General features: G+C 44.6%; 1 protein-coding gene across 1 annotated transcript in view; it reads right to left on the bottom strand.

Moving 5' to 3' along the window:
- vimr2 (vimentin-related 2) overlaps window positions 1-11,304 on the bottom strand; it is a gene marked incomplete at both ends in the record, with an annotated part of 15,898 nt that extends 4,594 nt beyond the window's left edge. The window contains 8 exons of the mRNA XM_080746775.1: window positions 1,363-1,479; window positions 2,328-2,459; window positions 3,720-3,815; window positions 4,132-4,308; window positions 5,992-6,111; window positions 7,072-7,230; window positions 8,543-8,687; window positions 11,195-11,304. Of these exons, the coding sequence (XP_080602901.1) occupies window positions 1,363-1,479; window positions 2,328-2,459; window positions 3,720-3,815; window positions 4,132-4,308; window positions 5,992-6,111; window positions 7,072-7,230; window positions 8,543-8,687; window positions 11,195-11,304 (1,056 nt within the window). The remainder of the gene's footprint in view (window positions 1-1,362; window positions 1,480-2,327; window positions 2,460-3,719; window positions 3,816-4,131; window positions 4,309-5,991; window positions 6,112-7,071; window positions 7,231-8,542; window positions 8,688-11,194) is intronic.
- Between the last annotated feature and the right edge of the window lie 225 nt (window positions 11,305-11,529).

The following is an 11,529-nucleotide window of genomic DNA, read 5'->3' as shown; positions in this document are numbered from 1 at the left end:
AGAGAGAACGCCGATTGCTGGAGGGGATTGAGGGAAATAAGAGCTGAGGTCGTTTAACACTCTCAAAAGAATGCATTGTGGCTGCAGATAGTGCTTGATTTGCGCATCACTTGCAATGGCTTAGGTTTTCACAAAAGATATTGTGCTAAGGATATGAGAGCGCAACGCCATCATTCAAATGGTTTTGCAGTTTAAGTGCAATTTGCTCTTGTTTTCCATGTGATTGCAATTATGTGGAAACGCATAAATGGTGGCTTTTGCACCACACTATATATTTATAGTGTGTTGTCTTTGACTGTCACAGAGGAGTTTGTGGAGCTGTGTTATGTAGGCCTATAGCAAACGCCTGAAAAGGAACAATGTCCGTGTAGCAATCATTATGGTTAATTTTATTCGTGCCAATGGACTGAACCACTGGCAATTTGACGCTCTTTTGTCTGTTATTATTTTCCATAGCCTATCTGAAACACTGAAGTCCAATGGTTGAGAAGAGGGACTGTGCTCGAAAGTTTCTTTTAATTCGGCTACATCTGGAAATTGGTCTATTCATGAAAGACATTGTTTTTACGGAAAGTGCTTGAATTGGGATGTTATTTACTGGTACAGCACCAGTTTTGCTTGCTTTTGCCCACCGTGAGCACCCCTATTACTTATAAGTACATCACATACCGCCACTTATTGCTGCATCTGGGTACGTTGTTGCGAAGCCCAGCAATTTCCCAAGCAATTTCAAGACTACCCAAGGCCACCTTGTCTGAGGAAATCCCACAAAATTAAGGATTTCATTGGATCAAACTGTCAAAGTTGGATACAGTGCTTAACCATTACGCATGAGACAAAACGCGCCACCACAAAAAAGTTGCCGCGAAAATGAACAGATTAGCAATGTCCACACATCAAGCTCATTCATGACATGTGTATTATTAAGATTTCATCTTAAAATGTAGGTTACATAGCTTATCTGATCCATATATCCATATATGAACACAATTGGTCGATCGGTGGGTGATATTTTTTGCTGCATTATAGCTACAGGCTGGGTTGGCGTCTGTCAGCGGACAGTGTTGAATTTTATGAGTAAGGGTATGAGTATGAGTGACGAAGTGCTTTGACCACCCAGTAGGGGCACCTCACTGGCAGGTGAGCCAGTAGGGCACAATAGCTGTGGCAACACAGACTATTGTGGGGAGGCAAACTACATTTGGAGAAAAAAGGGGTGTAAAATAATTGGCCACTCAAAAGAAAGTGCACGTGCAATCCTTTTGTGAAATCACCCCTCAAGTAAAATGAACAGTGAACACTTTTCCTTTTTTCCTTTTTGCTGTGCAGGACCCCTTGTGAAGGAGCCCTAGGGGGGCTCACACACCCAGTGGTGGTGAGGGGCCTGGGAAGGCGGCCAGCGGTCTGATTGCTGCCCTGACCTCTGAATGGGGCAGACTTCCTCAGCTCAGTGAGGGTCAGACCCACCGGAGCTACAATCTGACCCCAGCACAGCACCTCCCCACTTGTAGCACAGAGACACACACACACACACACACACACACACACACACACACACACACACACACACACACACACACACACACACAAAGCTGTTCTGTTCTGAACCAGAACAGCACCTTAGGTTCTCAAGTTCTTCCCAGTTGTTGTGTTAAGAGGGAAAGAAAACAAGTGGGACTGTCCCTTTGCGCAGTGTAAAAACTCAGATTTACGTCAGGACGTGACCAAACGTGTCAGAAGGAGCGATGGGGGTGACGTGGTGAAAGTAGGAAGCACTGGGAGTGGGAGGACAAGAGGGTGGCGGCTGGTCTGTTGCTGGTAAGTGTGCATGTGTTTGCGCAGGCATGCATGTGTAAAATGGTAAATGGTGTATTTATACAGCGTCTTTCCACAAAGCAATTTCCTTCTACAATTATATTGTGCATTACATTCATCCAACCAGGCGTGCAAGGCACCAGCCTGCTCTTCTAGAGCAGTTGGGGGTTCAGTGTCTTGCTGAAGGACACTAAAGACACTAAGGCCAGGGCTCCACCAAAAAGACGGTGTCGTGCCGGCGTAAAAAAATGAAACAAGTCTTCATAAATGAATGCCTTACAATAGCAAATCTACAAGCTCATAAATATTAAAAAGATGTAATCAATGAAAAGTATTAATAATAGCTTGTGTGACTAAATAATATAATTACAGTGGATCCACTGGAGTCTGGAACACAGGTTATTTTTTTTTACATTTCCTGAAAAATGACGGTTTTGGACATACAAGGTTTCAGGCCAACAACGGCGACATGTCTGTGTTTTCTCCTATAGTGTGCAGTGCCGTAGTCGTACCTCCAGGCACTCTGCCAGCTGGCAGTAGTATTCCTTTATGACCAGGGCTTGTGTGATGTCAGGGCTGCAGAATTCTGTACCCGCCACTGCTAACGCTGTCCCTTCAACCGGGTCCGTCAAATCCTGCACTTCCTACACAGAAAAATACATAATTACTCATACAAATGAATGAATACAAACACAGACAGTCACACACATACTGTATACAGCAGAGGACTTCAACGTTTTCAAGCCAAGGACCCCTTAGCTGAGAGAGAGATGAAGCAGGGACCCCCTCTACATATTGTATAAATGTGTGATGCAGATTTTCATCAATTTCATAGATAGATTCATAGACTTGTTTGACAGCACTGTCATCAGTCTGTTGGATTCATGTTAATGTGTATTTTCAGACATTTAACCACTACATATATTTTGTTAAACTTGACCTTTCACCTTGTACTTGGTCTTCTCTCTTTTTTTTTACCTTTACACCAAACCTATTTGCCGAAAATAGCCGATCTACAGCGCAAGGCGTTGAGAGCTTGTAGATCTGCTATTTTTGGCTAAAGTTCTCCTCAGAATAGGGATGCAAGGTTTCAAGTTGTTAATTTAAAAGAATGATCCTACCACACAAGGATTTGGTGGACCCCCTGTAGTAACTCTGAAGACCCCCTAGGGGTCCCGGACCCCCTGTTGAAGACCCCTGGTATACAGTATCTTTCTCAAGTTCATAGGCACACCACAACAAGAATCATTATCATCAGCGCAGCAAAAATTTACTGTAAGAGGAATGTAATTTGCCTGAGGCAATACAATGTTTTGGAAGTGCTGATAATAACAGCAGTTAATAAAACCGTGTTCGGTCGGTGTTCACGTTTCCCGCACAGAGAGTTATCGAGTTATTGTGTCCCAGAGGGAGTGTGTTAAACACCAGGCAGCCCGGCGGCCTTCTCCGGTAGAAAACACAGCGTGATGAAGTTGCCTCCATTTCCTCTCTCTGCCTTCATGCTTCGACAGCACGTCGGAGGCTGGGACGCGTCTGTCATCCCCCTAGTGAGGCAGGGAAAACAGTAGAAGATGGGGAGCGGTCTGTGTGTGTGTGTGTGTGTGTGTGTGTGTGTGTGTGTGTGTGTGTGTGTGTGTGTGTGTGTGTTTGAACTGAACCCTGATGCAACTACTGGAGGATGCTTGTACCGTGTTCCAATCTTCTACCCAGTATCACTGTTGCTCCTGGCAACAGGGACACTTGCAAGGTGACTGAGGTCACAGACCACAGCTGTGTTGTCACCTCAGGTCTGGGCATTACTCCAACGCTCCCGTTTGGCCCTTGAGCTGTATCTCGAGTCAATTAAAGGCTATAAACTCTTCATCACTTGCATCATACTGTAGATATCAGGTTACGTTTCTCACCGTTGCGTGTTGGGCCTCCATGTTTGCCAGCTGCCCTTCATAGATTGACACTTGTTCTCTCAGGGCCAGACATTCTGCTGTCACTGCATCCACGTCCTGTGTGGTGAACAAAGAATTTAGTCCTTTAGTCTTTCATTTAGGCTCTGTTGAACTGACTCGGTTCAACTGAACCATGACTAACTAATACCAATGTGCACTGACTGAGGTTTTACAAAAAAGAAAAAAAAAGCATTTAACATTTGATTCCTCCTGTGTGTGTGTGTGTGTGTGCGTGCGTGCGTGCGTGCGTGCGTGCGTGCGTGCGTGCGTGCGTGCGTGCGCGCGCGTGTGTGTGTGTGTGTGTGTGTGTGTGCGTGTGTGTTAGTCTGGTTACACAGTACCGATTAGATAGATTCGATCCGAGCATCCCAACATCCACCACTGTGCAACACAGCCAGTACCAGGCCCAGCGCAGCGTGGGCACTTGAGCAAAATCGACAGGATGAGGAGAACAATAGAGACCCACCTTAAGTACCACCATCAGTACCAGCACAACCACCGCAATGCAGAGGAAGGGGGAGGAGGAGGAGGAAGAGCAGGAAGATGCAGGCTAGGGCTAATTAGAGACAAAAAGACCAATTCACCTGCAGGGGTTCTAAGCTCATATAGTCTTTTTAAGTGGTTGATTAATTGGCGACAAATTAAATTACTGCGTTTACATTTGAATGGTCACAAAAATGGAGGGGGGTTGGCCGGGGGGCAGCAGACGTACTTTTGGCGGCAGGAGCTCCAGATGGATGGCAGGGGGGCGAGGTAGCTAGCCCTGTGTCTCGGTTCAAACGTGAGCTAGCACTTGCAGAGGCTGGCGTGCAGCTTCACCGCATGCTGTGCACTCACAACAAATCCCCTGCTCTCCCCCCCCCCCACGGCATGTCATCATGCCTTCTGCTCGGAATCTCGAGTTTGATTCAGGGGCCAATGTCACATACACAGCCCTTCACATTGTTTTGTTGGCTCGGCAAGACCAACGCACATAATCTTTCTAAAAGAAAACATACGTTAACAATTAACTTAAAAAAAAAAAATCCTGTGCCTACACAGGAGTTGGTGTAAGATTGTGTAAAAGACTGGGAACACCACAGGTTTGCTATTGGCAGGAATAAAGCATCAATCAGCCAATAATACCAGTGATGAAGCGATGGAGGCTCATTAGCTGGACAAATCAACAAAGCCGTCCATCCCTTGTTTCATCCCTAGCCAGCGTTAGTCAGCCTATCACCATGTTGAGCCATCAGCGAGCATGCTTCTTTCATAGAAGAACTACGGGGTATAGCATCCTCTCCTCTCCTCTTTCCCCCCCTCCATCCCCCTGGCTAATTCCCACCAAGCTTTGCAACCTTCCAGGCAGCTGCTTCCTATTCAGAAACTCAGCCCCTCTGCCAGCCAGCACATTACTGTCTGCGTTACATCTGTAAGGGGGAAATTAAAGCCTACATGACTCAATGAGGAGAGGAGACATGGAATCAGCTTCCCTCACATCTGGCCATGGCAAGGAGAAGATGGGCTGCAGTGTGTGTGTGTGTGTGTGTGTGTGTGTGTGTGTGTGTGTGTGTGTGTGTGTGCGTGCGTGCGTGCGTGCGTGCGTGCGTGCGTGCGTGCGTGCGTGCGTGCGTGCGTGCGTGCGGGAGGGTCTCAGGTTGCACCGTGGCCACCGGCCCAGACTGTGTGACTGACGGTGATCAACACCATTTGGGCAGAGCAACAGAGGGAGCAGCTGTGCTCCACCAGCAGAGCATGCAAAGAGAGAGAGAGAGAGAGTGCTGCATGGTGAGGCATGGGAACACTGCCATCTAGTGGCCACAGGGCATTATTGCAATTAAGGTGTGCTAGGAGCATTCTGTGCACAGTATTTCATCACTGTCTGTATGTCCAAAACCTTTTTTATTTTATTTAAAAAAATATCTAAAATAGTGAAAAATAGTGAAAATAGTGTGCTTGTAGATTGGCTATTTTCACTACTTTTGTGCAAAACTTTTGTATGATGAAGTAAGGCTTTAATTCACGAAAAAACATACAAATTTGAATCTTGGAGATACAAGGTTTCTGCCCGACAGTGATGATTTTCTCTCACCGGATATCATATAGATGGATGGGCACTAACTAACAAACCAGTAGAAAGGTTGCAGGGGACATCGTATGACTGTCCTGTCTGTCTGTGCATGTTATAAAGCATTGTATGAGCATTGTATGTCCTTCTGAATCAGGAGGCACACCAGAAGAAGCAGGTTTTTACCACAGCAACATCCTGCCGTTCCAGGTGAACGAGGGACTTCTGATTGACAGCTATCTCATGCTCTTGCTGCAGACATAGCAGTTCTTTCTTCAGTTCCTCGGTGTCACACAGCATGTCATCCTGCAGGGACACACAGCACAGACAGTGATGGCCCTCGACAGGTCTACAGGTTAGACAGCATTGCCACTGTGACAGCTGATGCAAATGTATAGTAGCACCATGATGGCATGTTGCAGAGACTAGACTAGATCATCAGAGATACATTGTTAAAATACATAACCATAGAATCCAGGCAAAGCCTTAAAAAACAACTTTAACCATGGCGTCCCTATTTTGGGCACATTTTAATTATTCATCGTATGACAATAAAGTACCAGTAAGACTCCCTAATCGGGAGATAAGTGACAGTCAGGTCGCAGACACAAACTTTAGAAGGAAATCGTAGCCAATCAGGAGGGAATATGGGAAATGGGACAGATCCGTGTTGATGACATGACTTTAGAGATACTGTGTACCGCTTTGCGTGATTTTAGGCAAAAATCTGTAGGAGCAGTGTCCCAAAATGTGTTTTGCAAAAAAAGGCCTGATGGTGGCGCTAGAAGAGGGCCATGTGAGAAATGAGGGGTGGAGGTTGCCATCCAAGTAGTGTGTGTGTGCAAAGTCTGGCAAGGATAGGGGCAACGGTGCCGGAGATAAGAGTAGGGCAAAAGTGTGACATGACAGACAGACTCCGGTGGAGCTTTTCATAGTCAATTTCTTGAGACCTGAGGGTCACAATGAAGTATATAGAGCTTAAGGGGTTACACATATATCAAGGACGCCCACATTGATATGTATTTGGCCGTGGACACGCATCTGTAAAAGATTTTGTGCCAGGGACCACATTTTCCTACATTTTCCAAAAATGTTCAATTACAGAATTTTTAAATAGCCAAAGTATAAAATAGGGTTAAAGTGGTCAAACAGATTTTGCTGATAGCCTATATTATTAATCCATTTTGCTGGGGACCCCCTGGAGCCCCCTCAAGGACCCCACTCTGAGAAGCAGTGTTCTACTACGGTAAATAAATGAGCCCTTACTCTCTCCCTGCGCAGTCTCTCCACCACAGCGTCCATGCTGTAGTCGGGCACCGCCACGGTGGTGGTGGCAGTGGAAGAAACCTGTCGGCTGTTCAGCTGCTCCTCTAGGTCCATGATCTGGCACTCCAGAGACTCATTCTCCCCCTCAAAGCAACGTGCCTGCAGGACAGAGAGAGACTGCTAAGAACAACTGAAACCAAACACATGGTGGATGCACAACGCCATTCCCCAACACCTGACACACGCACATAACAAAAGGACAATACAACTTAAATTGGGAAACGTGCCATGGGCCAATTCTGTTAGAATTCTGAATTCTGTTTGCTGCCCTCCTAGTAGGGTCTCAACCTGAGGTTCTGTGACCATCCTCTGGGAAGGATGGTTTGATGATTGATTTGACCTCTATGGACCCTTTATAAAAGATTTAGACCCCATGTCCCTCGCAAAAATGCCAGCAAAATGTTTGACAGCTAGGGTAATTTTCAGTCTCATTCACTTACTATACACTACACTATAAAGGCAAAAATGACTCCCAAAAAATCTGCTTTAAGTGGGATGTGAGGGGTAAAAATAGGGGTGTTTAATTATTCTGAATCCATTGGAAGCATTTGTTTTGCATGAAAAACATTCCTTGGACCAAGAACGGCCAACAAAACTATGGTTTAGTGATGAGTCATCAATTTTCACAGTCTTTTGGGGTCCATTCCTTGGGCCTTTGGGGCCCAAGGAATGTTTTTCATGCAAAACAAATGCTTCCAATGGATTCAGAATAATTAAACACACCTATTTTGACCCCTCACATCCCACTTAAAGCAGATTTTTTGGGAGTCATTTTTGCCTTTATAGTGTAGTGTATAGTAAGTGAATGAGACTGAAAATTACCCTAGCTGTCAAACATTTTGCTAGCATTTTTGCGAGGGACATGGGGTCTAAATCTTTTATAAAGGGTCCATAGAGGTCAAATCAATCATCAAACCATCCTTCCCAGAGGATGGTCACAGATCCTCAGATTGAGACCCTACTATCCAGGGGGTAAAGACTGCTGAAGGTTGAAAACATGCCTTGCTCACCTCAGTACACTGAGAAAGAAACACAGCTGTAGCTGATACACTTTAAGTGATAGATGGTGTTTTGTTAAAAAGTTAAAGCTCTACAGTATTTTCTGATAATCATTAAAGTGTTGTTGTTTTTTCAGTAACAGGAGCCTCTCCAGCTCTTTAATAAACAGAAAATACATTTTCAGATGGGTCACCAATTTAATCCGATCAGAGAGAACCCATTTATCAGCTTCCAGTTCAAATTTAGTCTTCACTTCCAATTTCACATTTCCCCCCACAAAGTCAGCCTAGCATGCTTTTACCCTTCTGTAATGTTTAACCTTTAGAGGGCAGCAAACTAACAAAATTGGACTATAGTTTCAGTCCCAATCAATCTCTAAAATAGTTCAGTCTTGTATCTTTTCCAGCCTTACCAGTTCAATAAGTCTGGCCAGTCGGTCATTGAGGGTGGCGATGATGGTGCGCTCCTGGGCAAAACGGCTCAGACCCTCCTTATTGATTGCCTTGGCAGCTACAAAGTCTAGCTTGTCACAGTCACAATGATCAGCAGCTGCACTCCTGTGAGAGGGACAGTGTGAGAGACCTGATTTTGCACAGACCCCTAATGAGACAAACATTTTCGATAGACAAGCTCACAGATTGTAGATATGCTATTTTTCTTTTTGACGCCATTTTGATCGGTTTACCCTCCCACATAAAAATGTACTGTATACCAGTAAGACTCCCTAATCGGGAGATAAGCGACCGTTGGTCGCTTATCTCCACAAATAGGCCAAAAGTTTGTTTTACCAATTATCAAGACATACGGGCAGTTGACAGTTTGCCATGGTTACTCATTGAAGTTGAATCTCCATATATGGAGATAACCTACGCATCACACTAAGTCTGACCTCACCAGCCCATATTTGGGCATGAGCAACTTATGTCTCCATATATGGAGATATGATGACATCACACAGTCCTCAGCCGATGATGTGGCGTGATGTCATACAATACACAAACGAGCCCTACAGTATAAAGGGGCAATTCTTGCCAGGAAAGAAGCATTTCTTCGACTCAGACCTTATCGCCAGGGTTGGCTTATAGCAGCTGTCGGTAGGACCATATATGGATTCTGTTAGTGTGGATCTCCTAACAGGGCATCATCTGGGATACAATCCCTTTTATGCCCATATGTGGAGATCCCTAACATAATCCCTTTCATGCCCATATATGGAGATCCCTAACAGAATCCCTTTTATGCCCATATATGGAGATCCCTAACAGCATCCCTTTTATGCCCATATATGGAGATCACTAACACTAACAGAATCCCTTTTATGCCCATATATGGAGATCCCTAAAAGAATCCCTTTTATGCCCATATATGGAGATCCCTAACAGAATCCCTTTTATGCCCATATATGGAGATCCCTTGTATGCCCATATATGGAGATCCCTAACAGAATCCCTTTTATGCCCATATATGGAGATCCCTAACAGAATCCCTTTTATGCCCATATATTATGGAGAAATCCCTGCTCTGAGTATCTGACATCAGTGTGATGTCACCTGTTTATGCCCATATATGGAGATCCCTGCTCTGCGTATCTGGTTGCTATGGTAAACAGTTGGTTGCTAGGGTAAAAAAACATGGTTGCTATGGTAAACAGTTGGTTGCTAGGGTAAACAGTTGGTTGCTAGGGTAAAACCATGGTTGCTAAGGTGGTTGCTAACGTACACTAACAGACCAGCAACAACAGACTGTTGCCACAGCAACGTACACAAAGGTTTGTGTACACATGTGGTGTGATGTCATACTGATGCGGAGATATGAGCAGGGCAAAGGTGTGACGTGTGACGTGTGATGGACGGACGGCCGGTGGAGGTTTTCATAGTAAACTGCTCCCTGACGGTCGCAATAAATGATAGATACACATACAAACAGGTGACAAATTAAAGGAAAAACCTAAATAATTTATAATGAGGCGTTGGGCCACCACAAGCTTTCATAACAGCTTCAGTGCGGCTTGGCATGAACTTGGGAACTCTAATGGAGGAATGGAACACCATTCTAACAAAAGATATTCTCTCAGTTGGTGTTTTGATGACGGTGTTGAAAAGCGCTGTCCTTCTAACACAGCAGTCCGAAATCTCCTATAGGTGTTAGATTGGGTTGAGATCTGGTGACTTCAGGGGGCCACATAGCATATGATTCACAAACCAAGATTCCCAAACAATGGATTTGTTTGTGAATTGTCATGGATTGTGCATTGTCATACTGGAAAAGACCATTCTCAACAGGATAGAAATATTTAATTATGAGATAAAGGTGAACTTTCAGGCCCGGAATCTCAAGGTTACTCACTTACTTAGTGGCAGAGCATGAATATGAGGTTAATTGTAATATGCAGTCAACATGCATGTAAGAAAATGCATTATGCTATGATTCTCCATTCTCAGTTATTGAGGTCTTAACCTGTCATTTGTCACCCATCTGTCAATACAAGCATACAGTGCACCGATGTACACATTTGGAAGGTCACATTTTAGCAATGCAAACTAAGGATAATCAATAAATACTACTGTAAATCCTAGCTTCATGTCAGTGTAAATGAACACTGCTGAAGAAGATGACATATGCAGAAAAGGCATTTGTCATCTTTCTTCAAACTTTCCGTTGCGACCAGGCGTACTTTAACTACCCTGAACACACAAGAACCAACCCCATAACAGAATATCAGACAATAATACTATGCATGAGATGAGTAGTTATTGTGTAATATTCTGTTTAGTTTTGCTGCATACATATATGTATCACATCACTGCAAAAGCAAACCTGTTCATTATCTCCCATTTTGGAACATCTATGCCCTCGACTCGCATAATGTAGTAACATGTGGTGAACTTGTAGATCTGATACTTACAAAAAATCTTTCACTTTCTTTTAGAAATCTTTAAAAAAGTATCGGTTTAAAGTGGTTGAACTGCTTACACCAAAACCGTTTTGCATAGTGACAAGTCTAACCCAAATCTGGTCACAAGTCTCGGGTCTCAGCCTGCCCATTACAGAGAATCATACTGACCTGGTGGAGGCGCGGTACTGGCCTGCACACTCCATGCTGGAACCCCCATTTCGGCCCCACTGGTTGTCCTCAAACAGCTTGCGGTATGAAGACACTCTCAGCATGGCCATGGCTTTGGGATGGGCACAGGTTAAGGTCGATAACAACAGGCAAATGGTGACAGCGGTTCTAAGCTGGGGTTCTTATACTCGCAGGAGACGGAAATGTTGCACTGAGGTGAGAGATTTTTCATAGGACATCACTGGGACCAACTATAGGACCCAGCATCAGTCAATAAGGATTTGTCACATGGGTGGGGACTGAGCCATAACAACCATGTTGTGTTCTCCCTGCAT

The sequence above is a fragment of the Nannobrachium achirus genome, assembly GCF_963921795.1.
Source record: "Nannobrachium achirus genome assembly, chromosome: 17".
Taxonomy (NCBI): domain Eukaryota; kingdom Metazoa; phylum Chordata; class Actinopteri; order Myctophiformes; family Myctophidae; genus Nannobrachium; species Nannobrachium achirus.
Note: the sequence above shows the minus strand (reverse complement) of the source record. Positions and strands in the feature narration are given on the sequence as shown.